The sequence below is a fragment of the Misgurnus anguillicaudatus genome, chromosome 10 (assembly GCF_027580225.2).
Source record: "Misgurnus anguillicaudatus chromosome 10, ASM2758022v2, whole genome shotgun sequence".
NCBI lineage: Eukaryota > Metazoa > Chordata > Actinopteri > Cypriniformes > Cobitidae > Misgurnus > Misgurnus anguillicaudatus.
This window is the reverse complement of record NC_073346.2, coordinates 38,778,984-38,799,367: the sequence shown is the minus strand read 5'-3', so window position 1 is coordinate 38,799,367 and position 20,384 is coordinate 38,778,984. Positions and strand designations below refer to the sequence as shown.

Below are 20,384 nucleotides of genomic sequence, written 5' to 3'. Positions count from 1 at the left end.
AGTTTGGTTCGTATCAGGTCCATTCGGCAAAAACAGATTCATTTTAAATTACCCAAGGCCTGATGGCGCTAATATAATACCCGACCTTCACGTGAAACTTTTAGACCCGAACCTGCTCTGGTATCGGGTTGGATATCTGGTTTTCCGATCTAAGTGGACCCGTGAAGACCTCTACACTCTAAGAAAGTGTTAATTTTAACACAATGTTTTATGTTAACCTATTTTAACACATTATGTGTCATTTCGTGTTGATTTTGAGTTCACATAAATAAAAGTAACACAGAGATGTATTAAATTAGATGTGTTATTTTAACATATTCGTTTTAAGAGTGTTAGTTAAGACCTCTAGTTCAGGGCACATTAAACAAACAGTTTAGCAAATATGGCTGCAATCGTACATATTTTTTCTCTGTCAACAAATAGTGTAAAGGAAGTGCTTAACCTTTATAAAATATTAAATCGAAAATAATTTTTTTTTTACGGTAGATAAGTTTTGTGTATCTAACATTTCTAATAGCTTTAGATATGCATGTACGTCTAATGCTTTAGTAAATACAAAAGTAATGGACCACCCAAGTGTAGTGTATTTGGGGTAAAGGCCTTCCAATAATTGATTACGTGTTTAAATGAAACGTCCTAAACGAAAACAACACAAAGGATTCCCTGCTCGATTTCAATTCTACCTAACAGCTTTGGTCTCACTCTCGGGTATAAGATGGAGGCCTTTCACACTGAGGATCAAGACGATTTCTCAGAGCGTGCTCTGCCCCTCCCCCCTCATAAATATGCATGTCCCCCCTGCCACAGCTATTGGTCAGGAGGTGACAAATTACTCCCGGAGGATCCCGATGCTAATCAGCAGCCAAGCAGCATTCCCGGGAGAGATGACATTCCGATCAGCTGCTCATGAAGAATCCTCACAGAGAGGACAAACACAGCTGGAAATGGATGCAAGAAAACAAAACGAATGGAGGGGTGATAGATCAAAGTTTTTAATTGAATTTATATTATGTAACAGAACATTATGATGTGGAATTTATTGAATATCATAAATGCCTATTTCATGTTTTTATCATTTCTTTTTACGGTATGTCTATATAAGTAAGGTTGTTATGTTTTGTTAACACTAGTTATTGCATTAACTAACATGAACCAGCAATGAACAATACATCTACAGCATTTATTAATCTTAATTCATGTTCATGTTATTATTACTATTATGTTATATCATTTACTAATACATTTATAAACTCTTAACTTTAAAGATGTAACCGTTACCATTAGTTAATGAACTATATGAACAATTAACTTTGATATCAACTAATATTAGCAAAGATAAATAAATGCTGTAGAAGTACTGCTCATTGTTAGTTTATGTTAGCCAATGCATTAACTAATTAGGGCTGCACGATAAAAAAAACACTATTTCGGTTTAAACACCCACACAATATTATTCCTAAATTATAACGACTTGTTTGTCTATTAAACCTTTAACAAAAAAATTAATGTTTTAAAAACACAGATGAAGCTCGCGTTCATTGCGCTTTGGTTTCACGGATGCACAAGCGTCGCGGATGAAGCTCGCGTTGATGCGTTAACTGTGCTTTGCTTTCACGGATTCCTAAATTATAACAATTCGTCTGTCTATTAAACATTTTACAAAAAAAATCAATGCTTTAAAAACATGGATGAAGCTCGCGTTCATTGCGCTTTGGTTTCACGGATGCACAAGCGTCGCGGATGAAGCTCGCGTTGATGCGTTAACTGAGCTTTGCTTTCACGGATTCCTGAAATTATAACGACTTGTTTGTCTATTAAACATTCAACAAAAAAATCAATGCTTTAAAAACATGGATGAAGCTTGCGTTTATTGTGCTTTGCTTTCACGGATTCCTAAATTATAACGACTTGTTTGTCTATTAAACCTTCGAAAAAAAAAATCAATGCTTTAAAAATATGGATGAAGCTCGCGTTCATTTCGCTTTGGTTTCACGGATGCACAAGCGTCGCGGATGAAGCTCGCGTTGATGCGTTAACTGTGCTTTTCTTTCACGGATTCCTGAAATTTTAACGATTTGTCTGTCTATTAAACATTCGACAAAAAAAATCAATGCTTTAAAAACATGGATGAAGCTCACGTTCATTGCGCTTTGGTTTCACGGATGCACAAGCGTCGCGGATGAAGCTCGGGTTGATGCGTTAACTGTGCTTTGCTTTCACGGATTCCTAATTTATAACAATTCGTCTGTCTATTAAACATTCAACAAAAAAAATCAATGCTTTAAAAACATGGATGAAGCTCGCGTTCATTGCGCTTTGGTTTCACGGATGCACAAGCGTCGCGGATGAAGCTCGCGTTGATGCGTTAACTGTGCTTTGCTTTCACGGATTCCTAATTTATAACAATTCGTCTGTCTATTAAACATTTGACAAAAAAAAATCAATGCTTTAAAAACATGGATGACGCTCGCGTTCATTGCGCTTTGCTTTCACGGATGCACAAGTGCGCGGATGAAGCTCGTGTTGATGCGTTAACTGTGCTTTGCTTTCACGGATTCCTAAATTATAACAATTCGTCTGTCTATTAAACATTTGACAAAAAAAATCAATGCTTTAAAAACATGGATGAAGCTCGCGTTCATTGCGCTTTGCTTTCACGGATGCACAAGCGTCGCGGATGAAGCTCGCGTTGATGCGTTAACTGTGCTTTGCTTTCACGGATTCCTAAGTTATAACAATTCGTCTGTCTATTAAACATTTGACAAAAAAAAAATCAATGCTTTAAAAACATGGATGAAGGTCTCCATGTTTCGTCTCATTTTTGTTGTAAAATATGATAGAAATGTTACATTAAACAGCACTTGTGGTAAAAACAAGACTCCAAACATCTAGATAAACATTATAAATCTCTCACTGAATGACTCACAATTATAGCAGTTGCAAAAAAACAAACACACACCTGTGACCCAGCACCCGTGCATCAGTCCAATCCTATAATAATGCAGCTTGGCAACCATAAACTGCATAAGCCGCTAACAAAAAGCCCTTATTAACAGCACTGACAGCCATGTGGACACATTTCTCCTGTAGCAAGTCACCTGACCGCAATTACATCACACAGTCTGAATTTAGCCGACCAATAAGGCCCATGTCATTCATTCCCCATAAAACCTCAAGCTGGTTTCACAACAGCTCACCGCTCACAATACACCACAGGAAAAGCGCTACAGTATTTATCGCTAGACCTCGGCATCAGTGGTGAACTGCGTCTCTTGTTCTCATTGTGGACGAAATCCTATTACTGACGGTTCGGCTCACAGGCACAAAAGCTCCCCGAACACAAATATCGAAAGAACACCTACAGCTTCCTTTTACAGCCCCCATAAACTCAATATCAATTTGAAGACGCTTTTGATATGAGAACGGTTGACTAGAAAGTGCTCTTACACAAAACGGCACCACTCAATTCTGACTACAGCTATCTAGCAAACGCCTTCACAGTAACAATGAGATGAATTACATCAGCGTCACTTTTATCAAGTGTCTGAATGAAGTAACAAGACAAAACAGCCAAGATATAAACATAACAGCTAGTAATCCTTCATGAAATCACTCACTTGAATTTGAACTTGACATTTCTGAAAAAATGCTAAGACCTATGAAAGTTGCTCCATATATGAGTTTTATCTACGATCTGAAATTACAAGCAATCATTTCTTTTTGAGATGTTAATATTACCTTTATCCAACTATATATACATATTAATCTAAAAAGAGACTACAGATTTAAAAAAGCCCTACAGACTTTTAATGGCAAACGATAAATCCTGCCAAACTAAAAATTGGAGCATGTTTCGTAAGTGTTAAATTTAGTTTTCAAACAATTCACATCTTAAGCCCCGTGTCCACCTAAGATGCTTTGGCATTTTTCCAGAGTGTCGAGAGTTAAAAAAATGTCAATATCACTTGTCAAAGCTCATCAATGTCACTTTTCGCTAAGCCGTCTAATCACAATGGAGGAGGGGCAGGACAAATCGCACGAACCAACCGGTGCATCGTACAACGACTGATAAACAAAGAAACGTTGCCACAGTCGACATTCGCCTGCCGTTTTCAGTCGCATTTAAATGCGTTGTGGGACACAGAGCCTTAAGGGCCATTCACATTATAACGATTACTATAAAATATATCGTAAAAAACTTCTTATATTTAACTATACCGAATTAATATCAAGTTATTGTACAGTGATTAGTGTTGGGCGATATGCCCCTTTTTGAGATTGTCCTATCGTCAGCCTGCGAGACCGCCGATACAACGATAGTATCGGTGGGTGGGGCAGTAGTTTACTCGTTTATTTATTTGTTTATTTTTTCCTCATTTAAGTCACTTGATTGGGCAACACTGTCACGATCGCAACCTTCTTAAAACGGATGCCATTAATCCGAGCGCATCATTGCGCTCTAAAATGTCCTGCGTGCCAGGAGGGATCAACACACTCGCTGGTTTTAAACCCTTTCGCTCCCAACAACCTCTCTAGTGCAAGGAAATGTCAGACCCGCGCATATTAAAAGCTTATGTGCAAGGAATCATGCGCATTACAAGTTCGGGTGCTAGGAGTCCATGCCGCGTGCATTACAAGCTCTCTCGCGCAAAGTGAAGCCCACAAACCCTCTCATGCGAGGAAAAGCACGCAATGCGCATGTTAATGTGAAACTATGATGATAATAATAATAACCATTGCTAACTATCGTCATGAAAGCTTGCTTTTGCCGATATGTCTGACGATTGTCGATACACGATACTATCGTCTATCGGCACAACCCTAATGGTGATGTGGACGCTATTATATATAGTAGTTATTGTTATGGTTAACGTTATAGTATTGTTAAAGTGTGAACGGCCCTTTTGATATCAACAGATCCAGGTGATTAAATCACATTATCAGTGGCGTTGCAAGTCAGTCCCGGGCCCAAATGCAAAAAAAATGTACGGGCCCCCTTAAGCCAAAGCCCCCCCCAACCTTGCCCGTTGGCACTGTTAACTGTGGCGCGCAGGTCTGTTAACAACATAAACTTTTAATAAGGTAGTCAATTATTTTTACTTTATTGTTTTTACTTTAAAGGGTAGATTTAAGTAAAGAAAAACGAAATGTTTTAGGTAGTTTTTGACTCGTGACTAACTTCTCCGCCTTCTCTTTTCTCTTTAAGGCCCCACTTTTATGTTTATATTTGTCCATCCTTAATGTTCATGTAGATTGTCGCTATATTAACCTCTCACACTGTGTTTTCTTTTTTTTTGGCGTGGCGATGCGTCATGTAAAAAAATGATAGCGTAGTAGTCTACGGCAGCCGCGGAGTGCAAAAAAATTATAAACGCAAACAAGAAATTAGACATTATGGAGAAATAAGAAATCACTACACATGATATGCATACAAAAATATATTTATTGCAGCCAGAAATAAAAATTAAATTGAAAAAAAGTTTTAATTAAAAGCTGGGGCGGGCCCCCTATTGGCCTGGGCCCATTTGCATGTGCATACCCTGCATGCCCAGACGCTACGCCACTGCACCTTATAAAGTATTAATATAGCGATATTTTACAACGTTACATTGTTTTAAAGCAGCTTTACAAGAAAGAAGAAGAAACAGCAGAAAATGGGGAAAATAGTAAATATAGTATATAGCATAGAATATATGGCATTGCAAATTTTATTGTACTCCTAAATAAATTATAATCTATTAAACTTTTTATTATACACATCGCATCGCGCTTGCGAGGATTACTCTGATATTTCGCCTCTGAAAGCAGGGCTTGTGGGTAATTATTGTTCTGATACAAACATAGGAGCAATCAATGACAATGTCAGTTCCAGTTATGTGCTTTATTAGGGTCTGGCTCTTTCTCCACGGCCCCTGGGGAGTTGCAGTCATTCAGGCGCGCCGCAGCACATGCGACGGCTCCCTTCTCACTTAAAGCCTGACGGTCTCATCAACACACAATAACCATTATCCTCTCCCTGCTATTATCTCTCATCCAGCGCAGACAGGCACAAAAGAGCAGCGCGCTAAAGAAACACTGTGTGCTTACCTGCAGTTCGGCGGAGGGTCAAGTGTGATTTCTGCAAGCTCCTTCTGAATCCTGCAATGCAAGAAAACATCATTTATTTATGTAAAAGAGATCATTCATTTACTAAGGTCACATGCACACTGCAGCTAAAAAATGTCGAGCGTTTAATTCATCGTTCTTTACGTTCACGGATCTGTTATTTATGGGGGTGAAAAACGCATTATGAAACCAGACGCAGTGTGTACAGAATTAAACTAGCTGTTAATACAGTGATGTCATTCATTTTGGACACGGGCAACTCAAAAATCAAGTCATGACTCGTTCGCAAATGTTAAATTAATGTGGTCAGAGGAACGTTGAGGTTCAAAGAGACGATACGTGACACCTCCATTCATAGTCTTTATTTTAAACAACTACAATCACTAATATCTATTTTGTCAAAATGAGTAAATACTAAAATAAATGCATCACGTTTTTTTGCCAAGACGATAAAACTGCCTCGGTTATTGTTGCATCAACCATCGCAATTTTGGTAGCTCACAGCATGATCATTAAAGGCGATGCGCTTGTGCGTTTACAGTGTGGTTGGCACTCCCAAAACATCACAAACAGACTAAAAGATTTAGACTTTAATTCTGGCATCAGAATGACTGATACCTGTCGTGGAATCCTGCAATGTGTCATTCCACAAAAAAGTGATTCACATACAGGACGACTGTGACAACGCCCGTTCAGGAAACCATGCATCATCTAACATCCAGCTACAGTGGCGGACACTATTTATGATCATTTAAACTGCACGCCATTCGTAAAAGTTATTCATGACACCTGCCACAAAGAATAAGATCTATTGAAGTGCAAGACTATGTCATAACTAAGGGTGTAACGGTACACGTATTCGTACAAAACCGTTTCGGTACAGGACTTCCACATGTGTACTGAATGCAATCCTTAACAGTAGTTTACAGTAGAGCCCGACCGATATGCGTTTTTTCCGGCCGATGCCGATACAGATATTAGGGAGTAAAAAAAGACCGATAACGATATATCGGCCGATATTCTTTATGTGTATATTATAGTTCAGTACACATATACTACAGTATATTATACTACTGTACATAGAAAACACTATATACTTTAACATAATATACTGTATATGAATAAATACAATGCAATGCAATGATCACTCACAAATGTGGTGATCACTCACAAATGTGGTGATCCAACACTTATATTGATGTGACAAAGATATGTACTATAGGCAAGAAGTTAACAATAAACTTTATTATACAAAATGAGTCGGATATCAGTGCACTAAACAGTAAACTTGACTTATTATAAATAACTTTAAAACACAAAGAGAACAAAATACATATAACTTGCATCATTTGCAGTTTTGACGAGAATAACGTTATAAAGAGAAACTTATGAAGTCATTGATTAATTTTGGCTTTACAGTAAGTTGTGTACTTCACAAATTAGTTAGCCACTCACCGTTACGGAGACAATGCTTGACGGAGCACATACTAATGTACGCTATGTTTAATGTTGTGCTTGTGCACAACGTTTTTATAACACAAACCCAGGGTTCCGTGCAAACTTTAGACTTTAATAAAACTAATGCTTTTAGTTTTCTTCGCTCCGCCTCTTTTATTTAGCAAGGGTGTAGAGTTGCGCGAGCTTATTGAATCAATTGCTCTGAAATGAGCGTGTTAACTAACAACACAAGCAGCAGTTATCTCATATAGTGATATATAAGTGCACGGCTGCGCGTAGTTTAAACGTGTCATTTCTCCGTCTCGCGTCATTTCTCCCGCGTGCGTTTTAACTCGCAAGTCGACAAAGAAACAGATTAAAAACACCAAATGTAAGCGGGAATGCGTCTCTCTTGTCCACTTTTAATCCAATCGACCAAAGCGCGTCTTAATACCAGGTGTAAAAATGTTGTGAAGAAGACACTGCGTGACTACTTCCATGTCACCTGAACTGAGAGACTGACTGAAGTGAAGGGGGTGGGGGATTGGCTGGTGTCACTACAGTGAGTGACCTGGGTCGCCATTAGCAACCAGTATGGCGCACTCTGCTGGACTAACAAGTACTTACATCTTTCAAATGCATTTAATGTGTTCTGTAACAAACGTTCATATCGGCGCATATCTGCGGCTTATACACCGATACAGATATATCTGCAACATGCTCATATCGGCCGATAAAATCGGCAAAACGATAAATCGGTCGGGCTCTAGTTTACAGTACGCTTGTTTTACGCGTAGGATCCGAGTTTCTAAATGGACATAGTAAGTAACAGATCGCAAGCTTGTTTAGCAAAGCCGTTAAAGGCGAACACGGTTTTTCATTCCACTTTGCTACTTTTTTTTTGCTTTCTTAGCAAATATGCTAAAGACGGATGTGTTTGATCGTTATGCAGGGTTCCCACGGGTCCTTGAATATTTTGTGAATCTTGGGGGGATTCAAGGCCCTGGGAAGTTTTTGAAAATATACATATATAGATACAGGTCATTGAAAGTGCTGGAATCTATTTTATGCAAGAAGTTTTCTGGAAAAAAATCCATATTATTACTGTGTAGTGTAGGATAATATCATAAAAATTCTAGACTTTTTATGCACGTGCTAAATTGTTCGCTTTAAATGCTTATATCTTCTGTATGTGAATGTTGATTCGTACCAAAATGCTTTTTTGCATAGTTGTGTTTGACACATGAAAACGTCTCGGGTTACGTTTGTAACTGTTGTTTCCTGCGAAGGGAACGAGACGCTGCGTCTCTCTTGCCATACTTCCTGCGTCCCTGTAACGCCGGCTTTGACAATATTTCAGATAGCGATATACTTCCTGGCTCCCGCATAACCCTGTCTTTGTCATTAAGCCTCACCATTGGTTGAATTTGATTTACACATTCAGACGCACTTACCCCTGGAGGCGTCCCCAAAGTGTCACCGCAGTGACGCAGCGCGAGTTCCCTCGAAAGGAAAATGTAACAATGTATCTTAAAAGGTGACACGATGTAACCTTGCTCTTACTTGAAATGTGTCCCCACATTAAGTCATTGAATTTGAAGGTGTTAACTTCAAATCCTGGTTATGTTGTCGTGCACGAGCGCCAGTTTTAAGATGCTCTGTCAATTTAAATGAATTTTAAATTTTGCATGCAGCGCAGCTCATCAATGTCAGGTCCAGAACAGTAGACCAATCAGGAAACCCCAAGAGGTGGGACAAGCATTGCAAGGTTTTTTTACAGTAGCAGTTGGCACAGCAATTTCCATTATTTCCACATGTTCAATGCTGCGTACACACCATCACATTTCTCGCCCTAGATTACTCGCAGGATTTAACGTCATGTCATGCAGATTTTTCACTTGAATTGAATATTTTCAACCTGTGCGAAAAGACACATTTGAGGCAAATAGTGTGTGTTTTCGCTGCAATCGTGCCGGCCGATTCGCGTCATTGGCATCGCCCCGCACGAGTTTGCGTCTATTCGTGTCTCTGCATTGACTTTGTATGTTATGTAATCTACTCGTTGAATTCGCGTTTGGTGTATACACCCATTTAGTCTAATATTTATTTATTTTAACATATCAGGGTTTAAATCTATTTAAAATATATAAACTGTTGATGCTAAAAAATGTTAATAATAAACGATAAAGTAATTTTATGTCTTGCATTGGTTTCCATACATTTTGTGTACCATTATAACCATTAGCAGGTGCCATTTGTGTGATTTTCTCTCTTTTGTACATGCAGGGAGACACTTTCATCCAAAACAACTTTTTTACTTAGTATGCGTGTCTACATGGCACTTCACAGTCATGATAAGCTTCATAGAAACACTAAATCCATTAAATCCAAAGGATGCTTACTGTAGCTGCTAGATGCAATAAAAGTAAATCATTTATATTTGCAATTGATTGAAAGGCATTTCCGGTACCGAATGTGGGAACAATTACATTCCTGGTTAAAATGCACAAGCTTATCGTTTTCATTTGGATGCCAAAAACATCTACACAAGAATCAGGAAGACACTCCTGTGATGTTGACAGCGTAAAGCTCTTCACACCCGCAGGCAAGTGAAATTCAAGCACAGACAAAACCTTCCACAATCTTTAGATCTCAGATGCACTGAAAAGCCGAAGGAAACCGGACGTTGCCGTCACCGTTTTAAAAAGCAGCATGTTCCAGGCAAAGCTTTGCTCGGGCGATTGCATAACGCCAACACGCTGCAGTCTACTGAATCTGGAAGAACAGAAATGCAGCGAAGCAAACTTCAGCGCTATGATCGCCTTCAATCATCTACATACAGTTTACACAAACACACATTCAGGCTGCTAACAGACGCTTTATTCTTTACAGGGATTACAGAGATCCTTCTACTGTAATTGCATTGAATGCGTGCTAACGTGTCATTAAAATTTGCATCGAAGCTGAACGCTTTGACATTAAGACATTTACATATCTGAAAAAGAGGATATTCACAAACGAAGATTGCATGCATTTTTATGAAACCTTGAACAACTAGGCTAAAAAATAAACTTGCAGCAGCAAGCATGCGCTGAGCAAAGCATGAAACCATTTAAAACAAATTTAAAGAGCCATTCAGAAACCAAATTGACATTTTCCTGTTCAGCCCCACTCAAGTTAATAATTCAGCATGTCGTAAGGACATTTCTGCTTCCTTTTCATGCAATAAACAGTCCTGGTACTGTTTTTATTAAATCTAGGCCCAGAAGCACAGACATAGACATCACGTCTTCTTTCTTAACCGCAGACGAACGGAGCTTTACCTCTTGGCACTGGTGGAGAGTTTGGCAGCGGTTTTACTGGAGATCTTGGTCTCTTTCTTCTTGGGCGCCACCAGATCTCGCTCCTGAGGAGGTGCCGTCTCTCGCTGCTCGATGTCTGAACTCCCACCGCTTGTGCTGGGGCTATCATCTGGTCTCTGCACCTCACTAGACATCTTGGCCCTGGAAAAACAACAGGATTCACACACGATGACATTAGCAGACTGCCGGATGAAGTCCACGATTGGGTTCATTCCAGCAGCACCGTGTCAAACGGGAACAGACGCTAGGATTTAATCTTGAATGATAAGCTTTTTACAATAGTACGATATTAATTTGTTGGTTTACATCTTCTGTAATAATGACTTAAACACAAAAAGTTGTCATGATCGTGCTTCACGTCTGAGGCCCAAAACGTTTTTATCAAATATTAGATGACTTCACTGTTCAATCAAACACAATCTCAGACGTTTCCCGAGCTACCAAAGTGAAAATCCTCGAGTTGTTCTCGCAGACATTTGATCACAGTCAGATGATGATTTTGATGTGCATCTAATCTCCGAGGACTTCACAAACCATCGTGAAGAATTTTCTGTTATCTTATCAAAGGACGGCACGGCAGAGAAAACTCACTCATCACAGGCTTTAAAAAAAACACGAGTCCACCTAATAAATACCTGCACACGCATCTCACCCTTTAAACGCAGATAAAAGACACGATGGAGAGAGAAAAGCGATGACTGTGACCCGAGACCTCGGCTTCAAAGCCGTCCAAACTGCTGAGCAGGCTGTCGACTGTAGAAATTTGCACTTGGGTCGTCTTTTTTAGTATCGAGATGTAAACGATCGCACACACACAAAGAAAAAGCGTTAACACGGCAGACGAGTGGATTTTACGGCTCAACTCATTTAGTGCTAATGCGAGACATTTAAAGTGTAGATCACGTGCAGACGGACCGGACGGTAAACAGCTAGTTTAAATACAGTCTGTGTGCTTCTCTTACACACAATACTGCCGTTGCGTTTACAGTCCTGCTAGAGATATTTTTATTCCAGAAGCTCATTAAAGTCAATAATAAATCACATCAATGTGTTCAGATTCTGTCTAGTGACCTTTAGTCCCTGGTTTACTAATTCAGGAGTAATGTTTCCTGATGCTTTAGGATTGGACGACAGTCTTTTAATGCACAAACTGCACCGTTCTTGTCATGTTTTGAGTATAATTTTGCATCACAAAGTACATATTTGCTCAAAATAATTAATTCAAGGCTATTCACCATTTTAAGTGCAGAAGAACGGCTTTATACATAAAGCTATAAATGTTACAAATTTGCCATGTAGTTAAAAAAGACACCGACATGGCATAATAAGGGTTACAGTGTATTACTGTAACCTTTTGTGCTTATATTTTACCACAAAGTGCACAAGTTTTGCACCTCAATAGGGTACCACTGCAGATTTGTATCACTTCAAATACACAAAAGCACATATACTGTACACCAGAGTACATATTTAGGTAATTTATAGGAATTATGTACCCCAAAATCAGACCACTACAAATTTGTATTGTTTTAAGTATCCATAAATATCTCTGTGGTGCATACTGACTAATTATAGCAAAAACTTTAAAGGTGCCAACACAATGTCAAATGTTAGGCCTACTTTATGGGGCAGTTTCCAGGACACGGTTTAGATTAATCTAGGACTAGGCCTTAGTTATATTAAAACATTTAAATAGTTTGTACCAACATACCTTACAAAAATCAATACTGGTGTGCATCATGTGACAAAACAATGACACTGATATATGTCGGTGCAAGATGTTTTTAAATTAAGGCAAAACAAACATGCATTTTAGTCAGGGATTCGGATAAACCCTGTCCCGGAAACCGCCCTATGAGTTCATTGTGGTGCCTTTATGAGTTTATGCTTGTATCCAAAACTAAATTTTTAATTTACAGAAATGATAAATGTGTATAACTTTTGATAAATGTGTAAAAAAACTTTTTAGTATACATTGCATAAATGCCTATTGGTGCATATTTTACACCCAATATACTTAACAACACAAAAGGTGCCACCACAATGTCAAGGTACCGTTTTTGTGAGTACATTGTCCCCAAAAGCATACCACTACAGATTTGTATAATTTTAAGTATGCAAAAAATGCCTCTAAATATACAAAGAGTGCCAACGCAACACCAAGGTTTTTTTTTAACTTAAGTGGGTTGTTGTAAGTAAATGTTTGTACCCCAAAGTATCCCAGATGTGTTATTAGTGTTTAACACTAAAGGCCAAATCGTTTATGCATCTGGATGGAGGCTGTCAGACTGCGCGTAATGCGCTTTCCACACCACACACGCGCGTCTGTTTATGCGGGAGGCCGCGAGCGCCTCGCAATCCCGCAGAAAATATCATAATACGCAGCCGTCGAGACGCATCGCGCGTCCACGGCGATTCCCTTTAACGCCCGGGCGAAGAGTTGTGGCAAAAACCGCGCGACGACTCACCCGCGATCGACCGCGACGCGCAGCTGGCTCGGCACAAAGGGACGGGGCTCTTGCCGCACATCCTCGCACGCGGAGGGGGCCAAAACAGACACTTTCGCGGGACATTCAGCGAGTTTTCACGCGCGATCGACGGATACGGAAGGATATTTACCTGCCGAGCGGCCGTCGGTGTGCGGTCCCGGTTCGCTTGTTCCGTGTGATACCGTGTCGCCAGATTCGGGCCGTCCGCTCGTTCTCGCCTCCGCGCTATTTAACTGAATGTAGCAGAAAAAAGCGATTACAGAAACCGAAGCAGCCGGACCGCCTCTACACGCGCGCCCCCGCTCTTGCAGTGAACGCGCAGCGCGTCCGCGGTTGGGCCCCTATCGGTATACTGCGGATGCTGGATAGAGTGTTTATCAATATTTACCATCAACAGTAAAACTTATAAAGAATCAAAGACTATATTTCAAACTAAAGGCTGTTGCGTTTTCTTCCTAACTCAGTCTAAGTCACAAACAAATATATTTTTGCCTACAAAACATATTTCAAAATGTAAACAAACTTCAGATTAAAAGATTGCATTTACCTCTACAATTGATTAGTCCTAATATGATTTTGATAATATTAACTCAATTAATACTTTGAAAGTAGAAGGCCAGGACAAATAATGACAAAGTGTATTGAAATGTGCAACTACTGAACAGATTAAATAAAATAAATAAATACAGATTAAAATAATAAACACAAATACATATTTATAAATTATATTATAATAAACGATCACTCGTAAATCAATGATCAAAAAAGAGTTTGGCTAAACAAAAAATTGTTTTGCCAGCCACTAAAAAAAATGAATGGGGGAAAAACACAGCAAAAATAATACTTATAATAACAATAAAATAATTTGTAAGCTCTTGCGGGCCACACAAATTAAATTATTTGTAAGATTTCACGGGCCACATAAAATAAGGGGGCTGGCTGGATTTGGTCCGCGTGTCTTGAATTTGACACCCCTGCTTTATACCTTCTATTGTCAACCATCTTTAGACTATAAAGTGCAGTAAAATTCTGGAAAACGGTGAATGTAGGTCTGGTACTGAATCAGACTGTTTGTCATTTTTAGTACTGAGACTTATTCTGCTATATGCTTTGCAGGGTTACAGAAAGACTCTATAAATGATTTTAAATGGTTTTGAATGAACAGGCCTCAGTGACAGCATGCATGAAAGGTAAGACCAATGAAATATCAAAACAAAATGATAATATCACAGTTTTAAATGTTGCGTTTGCTTTACTCTCTTGAACTAATCCAGATTACATGTAATCAGTTTCTATTCAGCTCTGCATATTTTTATTTATCACAAATGTAATTGGCTTCCCTAGATCAGTGGTTCCCAAACTTTTTCAGCGTGCGGCCCCCTTGTGTATGGTGCATTCCTTCACGGCCCCCCAAAGAAAATTTGTGACAAAAACTGTTCTAAACTCAACAGTTTACTAAAACACATATTAAATTACAAAAAAAGTAGTGCTTTTGGTTAGTAGCCTTAATTTTTTATGTTTAATTACACAGAATTCATGATAAATTAATGTATTTTATAAAATGTCATAAAACTGGGCCCCCCCTGGCACCATCTCGCGGCCCCCCTGGGGGCCCCACCCCCCAGTTTGAAAACCCCTGCCCTAGAACACACTAGAAAATTTATCCCAGATGGGATTGCAGTGAAACAGTGGCATTGGGGACCTTTATTTTAGTGTATTTTTATGAAATCCCCAAAAACTTGAAAACATTATGTTCAGTATGTCTGTGTGTGTGTGTGTGTGTTTCCATTGGTTTGAAAAATGTTTACACATTCAAGTATTCTGAACTGGAATACACCGTCCACAGAAGATAAACAAAACAGTATTTGAGACATTACTAATTGGTGTTTGAATTTTTTTTGTAGTTCAATAATGATTAATTTTAGGAAACAAAAATCTATAAATAAATCAAATATTTTTAAGGAAAAATAAAACCTTTCACCAACATAGTTTATGAGCTAAACCGTCTGAGATCACTAAATCCTTAAACAGTTTCAGTGGAGTTGAATTGAAAAATTAAAATAAAATTCAGAATGTCTTAAACATATAGGGGCGGTTTCCCGGACAGGGATTAGTCTAGTCCTAGACTAAAACAATTTTAAGAGCTGTCCAAACTGACAACAACTTGCACTGACATATCTTAAAATATACATGAGTGCCCTTTGTTTTGCCTCAAAATGCACACAAGTAATGTAGTAAGGCATGTTTGTTAAAACTAGTTATATTTCCTAATTAAACTAAGGCCTAGTCCTGGATTAAGCTAATCCCTGTCCGGGAAACCGCCTCATGGGGCTTATCGTAGTCCCAGACTAAAATGCATGTTTGAGCTGCCTTAATTAAAAAACATTTTGTACTGACAAATCTTAACATATATCAGTGCCATTGTTTTGTCTCAACATGCACACTAGTATTGTTTTTGTAAGGTATGTTTGTAATAACATTAATTACATTTTCTAATATAACTAAGGCTTAGTCCTGGATTAATGTAAACCCTGTCCGGAAAACCATCCCTTAATATGCCCACATTGAATAGTTCTGCAGAACTGATGGTTCAGATTCTCCCAGGAGTATGGGTGGACGTTCCAAAAATAATCATGTGTTTCAATGAAGGCAAGCTAATGTGACCTTTTGTACAAGTTAACAAGCGTAATGTCCCTAATTTGCCCACATTTGTGACCATGGATAAATAAGCTTTCTATTGATGTATGGTTTGTTTGAATTGGACAATATTTGGTTGAGATGAGGAATCTGAGGGTGCAAAAAATCTAAACCTTTAAAAGTGTCCAGATGAAGTCCTTAGCAATATGGGGTCAGATTTGTTTCGTATTTCTGAATAAATATACTATGATCCACAAATAAATATAGAGAGTTTCATAAATATTTTTTAAATCCACAAATGCACAATAAGTGAACCATAAATATATGTTAGACATTTCATAAAAAGGAAGGAAATTCACAAATAAATAAAATGGGATTTGCAAATGAATTTTTTTTTATAAATATATATTTTTATTTTATTTATATGTGAATGGCTTCCTGCGCATTTGTGGATCGCTTTCTGTGCATTTGTGAATCGCTGCACACATTTGTGGATCGCTTTCTGTGCATTTGTGAATTGCTGCACTCATTTGTGGATCGCGTTCTGTGCATTTGTGGATTTGAAACATTTCTCACGTCAAGACATGCACAAGAATCCACAAATAGGGGGACTCCGCCCACCGTCTACTACAGCCAATCAGACAACAAGCACACTGTGCTGACCAATCCTGGCAAGATTTCCCTCCAACCAATCACATTTTGTTTTACTGTTAGGTCGGGAACACAGTTGAATTTCATCAGGCAATCTTTTGTATGCTGCATACATCATCATTTTAGAAAATTAACTATTATAAAGTTGACTATTATTCTTAGTTAGTCGTTAATTGTTGTAAAATGCTTATGATTTGCGGATGTAATGCTCAGTTAACTTAAATTAACCAGACGTGATGACTTATGCAGCCTGCATATGCGACCTCCGGAGGCTGCAGCCTTCCGATTGAGGAACGGGCACTGTTGACAGTTGTCAATAATTCTTTACTAGGGATTCTCTTAATACACTTTGTGGTAAGGTATGTCAAGGTTAATATTTGTCAAATTAAATTGATTAAAACCGGTTTTTAGCAGTAGTTTACTTCACACGTGGCATTTTGGTTCCTTCTGTTGCCGTGTTGGTTTGTTTCCTGGCTGATAGTAACTAAGTTTAGCATTTTGTAAATTCTGTTAATATAGCATATAGCCTTTCTTGAAATAATTCGGCTACAATCTTAAAGACGTCTTGGTTTCAATTTTGCTAATCCCTTATGTAATATCAAACTCCTGTTCTCAGGTAATTTTAATCCTTTTAAAGTTCCATTTTAATGTGAGGTGGAAATTGGAAAGGCTTGTATAGTTTGGTCTGTTCCTGATTATTTATATTATTTGACTAAATTATCAATAGTTGAAGAACAAAATACTGTTTTATTAGATTATAATCTATAGTTTGGAATAATACTATATAACCCATTATATTTACTATTAATTTAGTAATTTCCCTGGTTTTTGAAGCAATGCAACTTTGTAAAAAAACACTATATAAATAAATCTGGCTTGGCTTAACTTAAAATTAAATGTACACCCCATTTAGAAATTACAGATGTGTGTGTGTGTTTGTTTACATTTAATATTTAATTTACTTAAGATAAGATATTGTATTCTATATAAATCTGTACTACTTATTTCAGCACACTCTAACAAATGTCTGCATCTAAGCTTACACAAAGGATTAGCTTTTTTATTTATTCCTTCAAATTATTGATTCATAAATAAATGAGTTCATTACACATTTCATTCATTCACTCCTGTCTACTGCAATTGCTGATTGAGAAACATGGCATTGACCTTCAGGCCTTGTTCATTAACACAGTATGACAAAAAAATTCAATATCCTCTTGAACTTGAAATATGAACACAAATGCATCCTTTACTTCAGAGAATTCCCCACTCAGGACCTTCCAGAGGGCATTTTGTTGATCATCTGTAACACCTGGTCAAGTAAAGATGCAAGTCGTAAAACATATAAAAATCACATGAAATGATATGTAGCGTCTGACATATCCCTTTTAGGCAAACATCTACATCAGCTGAATGCACCCCCACTCCTAAAAAACACACAATAAAAAACAAATAACATACCAGTTGTTTGATTGCATATTTGTGTAAAAATCCATCTTACGTCTATGAATTTTACTGTTAATGACAGTAAGAGCACAAGCTTGTTCAGAGCATAAAAGGGAAAATAAAAACAACACTGTAAGACTATCTAACAGCTTTGACATATTAAACCTTCTTGACATTAAGATGTAGACGCCACAGGAATTTCTTGTTCATTTAAAAGATACCATAATGCATAATGTGTAATTAAATGATCAGTTCTGTAGTAGGAGACGAGGTAAAACACATTTGTTTTGTCATGTCATAATTAAATGTACCACGTTAGATACAAACTATCTGTAAGCAAATGTCACTACATAACTATGATGGTAGCGAAGACTACTCTGAAGTGTAGGGGGCTAGTTACGAATGAATATAGCAGTGTACCAGGGTGTCTGTCAGAACACAATAGAGAGCGTTGAACCAACTTGAGCTGTTTATTAGGCACACAAGAGAACATACATCAGATAGGAGAGAGCCAGCATTCAGTATTTATGAGGTAGCACACACCGCACAGAACTCTGAATGAGAGGCACAACTTGGATAGCAGAGCAGTCGTTGATGAAGGTAATGGTGAATATTGGTAGTAGTCCTTTAATGAAGCTCTGCACAGGATGAGGGTATGCTCCTTTAAGAGAGATAGGCCAGAGCTGTATTTATGAGCTTGGTTGCATGGCATGTGAATGGAGATGCATGAGTGCCTGGCTATATTTGAGAGCTTAGCCAGATCATAGGCAGGTGGAGATGTGGTTTCCTGCAACAGATTACAACAGGATTCCCAAAGTAACACTAATGCTAATAAACATACATTGACAAATTAGCTACAGCTTCTCCCCTCATACGTTATCAAAATAAAATAAACAGAGACGTGTCTCAAATGACACATTTTACACCATTAGCAGTGTTTACACAACGTATGTAATATAACTGACATTATTACAGGATAAACACATTGATGAACAGCAAAAGAAAGTGATTTATATAACGTTAGAGCGTAGTAGATTCACAGTTTAGCTAATAACATGTTAGCGCTATTAATAACGGAAATTTTAACAACAAAAAAACATGCAAATCTAACTGTACTTACTCTAATGACGCACATGAACACACCGCGTAACAATCTGGTGCTATTGTCTCCACAACAACACGATTCATGCCTCACACAGCGAGACACTTGTACAAAACTAGCGCTTTTCCGCCATTGCTTTGAGTGAGCGATACTCGCTGTCATAATAAAAGTCCTCCTCCGTCTGGGTCTTTTGCACAATGTTTCTAGAAAAGACTCTATGATTGGTTGAAGGGAGATCGTGCCACGATTGGTCAGCACAGTGTGCTTGTTGTCTGATTGGCTGGAGTAGACGGTGGGCGGAGTCCACCTATTTGTGGATTCTTGTGCACGTCTTGACGTTAGAAATGTTTCAAATCCACAAATGCACAGAACGCGATCCACAAATGAGTGCAGCAATTCACAAATGCACAGAAAGCGATCCACAAATGTGTGCAGCGATTCACAAATGCACAGAAAGCAATCCACAAATGCGCAGGAAGCCATTCACATACAAATAAAATACAAATATATATTTATAAAAAAAATTCATTTGCAAATCCCATTTTATTTATTTGTAAATTTCCTTCCTTTTTATGAAATGTCTAACATATATTTATGGTTCGCTTATTGTGCCTTTGTGGATTTAAAAAATATTTATGAAACTCTCTATATTTATTTGTGGATCATAGTATATTTATTCAGAAATACGAAACAATTCTGACCCCATATAGCAACAACTATTATTAATGATAATATATTTACAGTAGGACATTTACAAAATATCTTCATGGAACATGATCTTTACTTAATATCTTAATGATATTGGCATAAAAGAATTATAATTTGGACACATATAGTGTATTTTTGGCTGTTGCTACAGAAATACCTGCGAGTTACTGTATGACTAGTTTTGTGGTCCATGCAGGGTCACTTTTGATATTTTGGACATCATTTCTGATGTATTTTCCATCATATATTTTCTTGGTTGTAAATTGTTTAAAATGCTAAATACTAAAGTTCTTACACTTTTGGACATCTCTGTATATTATAAATTCGGTGGTAACATATTATCTTTTAAGCTTGTCACAGCCTAGATTTTGCGAACGTGTCTCATTTAAAACTAAGTTCGTTAAAGCGTCTTTGTCTGGCTTTATGTTCTTTAAATAAAGGTGCTTT

The 20,384-nt window shown here is 37.9% G+C and overlaps 1 protein-coding gene and 1 long non-coding RNA gene across 2 annotated transcripts in view; both read right to left on the bottom strand.

Moving 5' to 3' along the window:
* ube2e2 (ubiquitin-conjugating enzyme E2E 2) overlaps positions 1-13,710 on the bottom strand; it is a 38,895-nt gene extending 25,185 nt beyond the window's left edge. The window contains exons 1-3 of the mRNA XM_055211393.2: positions 13,524-13,710; positions 10,866-11,045; positions 6,088-6,138 (exon numbers count right to left, since the gene is read on the bottom strand). Of these exons, the coding sequence (XP_055067368.1) occupies positions 6,088-6,138; positions 10,866-11,038 (224 nt within the window). The 5' untranslated portion in view covers positions 11,039-11,045; positions 13,524-13,710. The remainder of the gene's footprint in view (positions 1-6,087; positions 6,139-10,865; positions 11,046-13,523) is intronic.
* Positions 13,711-18,583: 4,873 nt separating this feature from the next.
* LOC129414487 (uncharacterized) lies at positions 18,584-19,764 on the bottom strand. Its single transcript, XR_012371644.1, has 2 exons — positions 19,248-19,764; positions 18,584-18,914 (listed from the first exon to the last, which is right to left on the bottom strand). It is a non-coding gene; the product is annotated as an uncharacterized lncRNA (long non-coding RNA).
* Positions 19,765-20,384: the final 620 nt, after the last annotated feature.